The following is a 3,414-nucleotide window of genomic DNA, read 5'->3' on the forward strand; positions in this document are numbered from 1 at the left end:
CACAGCAAAATGGGGTTGCAGAACATATGAATAAGACGTTGTGGAGAGAGCAAGATAAATGCTCTCTAATACAGGGTTGGCTAGAAGGTTTTGGGCAGAAGCATTAAATACATCATGTTATCTGATTAATCGTGGACCTCACATAGCTATTGATTGTAAAACACCTTACGAGGTGTGGTCTGGTAAGCCTGCACATTATTCCCTACTCTAGTTCCCTTTTTTGTGTTCTTTAATTGTCGATTTCGCAACAATTATTATTATTATTATTATATTTAGATCTCACTATGACAAATAGAGCTTTTAATAGCATTTTAAGATAGATTTAATTATAAAATATTATTAAAAAGAATGAAAAAAAGAAAACCGGGGATGAAAAAATTAGGTCGCGTGAGCAGAAAAAATTTAACATTTGTCTTCGGTCTGTAATCTTCATTCTTCTCTCCTTCACTTGAGAAGCTTTAATAGTTTTGTTCGACCCAACGTTGCTATCTTCGCCATCTAATTTCTCAGTGACAACTTCACCATTTTTCTTTTGTTTCGCACGTGTGCATCCACTTTCTCTCTCATCATTCTTTTCCGTTTTCATTCTATTCCAACACACACTACCATGAATATAGGCTACAAAACTGAACCACTGTAATGTTGAACGTATTGTATTTTGCAAAACTTACTCAATTTTAGCAATCTTAATATTTTCATAGAGCAATTGTCTCTCAATTTTGTAAAATTGGCGTTTTCTTTTCGTGGTATTTTTAATGTAGCAGTAATGTCATGTTAGGGAGGTATTATTGAAAATGTAAAGGCCCATGTTAGAGAGGTACTATTGAAATGTAAAAACAAGAGGAGACAGAATAAGAATAAAAAGAGATTAATTATTAAAGAATGTCATGTCTACAATGCATAATTTGTAAATAAAATATAATATCAACAGAAAAGAAAGTCCCAAGATTAAAATACGATCATAAGCAACTCTCCGGCACAAGTACTCCAATAGTGGATCCACCGATATTCTTGCATGAGGATGTTGTTGTCTTGTTCTTGTATGTGAGCTTGATGTCTTGTAATTGTATGTCACTGCATGGATTGCTTGGACTACAATCAAACGTCATAGCTTCAATTGTTGCTGATGTTCCTTGTATATTTCTATATGTCACTCCACTAATCTTCACTCCAGAACTCTAATAAAACAACACGTATATAACACAAACAAAATTGAAGATTAATTCAGTTTATTAAATGACTACTATGTATATAAGCAAAGATTAAATAATTTAGGCCCATTTGGTGATCTTTGATTTTTTTTTCCTTAAATTAAACCTAGAGATACAATATTTCCTCTTCTAAATTTTTTCTTTGTTATATACTTTTTACCAATAGTTTAAAAATTAAGCCAAAGTTTAAAAAAATAAAAAATAAAAAGTAGTTTTTACAAACTTGTTTTGTTTTAGAATTTGATTAAGAATTTGCAAATTACGATAAGAAATGAGGAGAAAATATGCTTAATTTTTAAAAATCAAAAACAAAAAATAAAATGGTTACCAAATGAAATCTTAATAATGAAATCGGAGAAAGAATAAGACCACAATTCAATTTACCTGAAAAGGACAACCTTTGTTATTCGGACAATAGTTTTGGTCAATTAAGATAGGATTCTTAACATTCTTCATGATGATATTTTGAAAGAGAACATTTTTGACAAAACCATTGCTAGCCGTAGGCCATGTCTTTATCCTCACACCATTGTCGGATCCAATGAAAATTGCATTTGTCAACGTTACATTTTCAACTCCATCTTCATTGAACTCTTTCCCCAAGCTACCAATGCTGCATGCATCAATTGAAATTAAATTGAATCATATTCTTTTTTATTACCTCAAAGATAGTTAGAGTGGGTAAATGTAATTAAATTTGTCACAACCCATCTGTTTAAGCTTTTGGATTAATCACATGAATATTTAACATAATCCATATTTTCAATATAGATTACCTTACACCATGGCCGGGCCCACATTTGACATGACTCATAAGTAGGCTCTTTGTTCCATCTCCAATGGATATGCAATCATCTCCGGTTTGAAGCGTACTTCCAGTGATCGTCACATTAAAAGACGACTGGACATGAATTCCATCAGTGTTGGGGCTTTGGTCGGGTGCCATTACCTTCACATTTTTAACCATTACATTTTTGCAGCTGTTGATTACAAGATGAGTTTGTTGGCTGTTGATCGAGGTTATTCCACTGACGTAAATATTGTTTGCCCAATTAAATGTCAATGACTGTATTTCATTAATATATATATAAGAGATCAGCATACAGATGTGATGTTAGGACGTATATAGATATTAAGCTAAATTTGATTACCAAAAAAGAAGACAGAAAATGAGTATAAAGCCATAAGTACTTTGTTTAATGACATACCCTAGCTCCAACTGGACACTGTTTTCCAGCTTTCTTGCAAGCCCAATACCCAGCGCCCTTTGCATCAATGTTGCCACCAAAGAAAGAAACGCCATCAACTTTGATGAACAAAATCCAGTATCCAGAATTTCCGAGGGCACGATAATCGAGAGGTGCGACGAGCGTGCCATTTAAACGGAAGGTAATATGGTTGTTACATGGGCCTCTAAATGTGATGGGGGTTAGCAAGAACCTTCCCTTGGGGACGTTGATGGTGGATGGAGTGGAGGAGCTACAAGCCGATGTCCATGCCTTCAGAAATGATTTTGTCGAGTCGGTTTTCCCGTCGCCTTTTGCACCAAAACTAATCACATTGAAGCTGCCTGCACTGGATGTTTGTATCAGCAAATACAAGAAGAAGAAGAAGAAGAAGAAAGTGATGGAGGATGTGTTAGCCATTTCTTTGTTTTTTCTTTTTTTTGGATATTAGATAATAATAAAGAGAGAGTTTGTGAGAGGCAATGGGAGTTGGGATTCGTTTATTTATAGTGTCCTGTCAACAATATTATGCTTCAATATTTGAGTATTAATTAATTTAATTTAGCTACTAAGCATGAAAGATGAATATGCTACGCTAGCGGCGAGTTCTTAATATCTCATTTGTTTGCTTTATTATTTTGGCAGCTAATGATTTTTTAGTTATAATACAATACCATGTATCCTCCAATATTTAATAATTCGAAATTTATAATTTAAACAATTGAATTGAGTAAAAAAAGAGCTTCCATCCCATCCAATCCAATCCAACTAAAAAATATTTGGGTTAGATTGATTCATCTTATTCGTACTTTTCTTTATATTTTTATTCTAAAAATAAGTAAAATTTAGTTAGTTATATCAACAAAATTGATATAAATATTAATAAATTGCTATACAAGTATAATGCATCTAATTTTAAATTTGGTATATCACTTTACACATTTTACTTGAGTGAGAATTGAAATCCTAATTTTAGG

At 32.7% G+C, this 3,414-nt stretch overlaps 1 protein-coding gene across 1 annotated transcript; it reads right to left on the minus strand.

The window, feature by feature from the left end:
• Nucleotides 1–959: 959 nt before the first annotated feature.
• LOC120078656 (polygalacturonase-like) lies at nucleotides 960–2,857 on the minus strand. The gene is made up of 4 exons (XM_039032948.2): nucleotides 2,420–2,857; nucleotides 1,988–2,277; nucleotides 1,596–1,824; nucleotides 960–1,178 (listed from the first exon to the last, which is right to left on the minus strand). The coding sequence occupies exons 1-4, from the start codon at nucleotides 2,855–2,857 to the stop codon at nucleotides 960–962; spliced, it is 1,176 nt and encodes a 391-aa protein (XP_038888876.2).
• Between the last annotated feature and the right edge of the window lie 557 nt (nucleotides 2,858–3,414).

The sequence above is a fragment of the Benincasa hispida genome, chromosome 5 (assembly GCF_027475165.1).
Source record: "Benincasa hispida cultivar pf3 chromosome 5, pf3_genome.v1.1, whole genome shotgun sequence".
NCBI classification, from domain to species: Eukaryota; Viridiplantae; Streptophyta; class Magnoliopsida; order Cucurbitales; family Cucurbitaceae; genus Benincasa; species Benincasa hispida.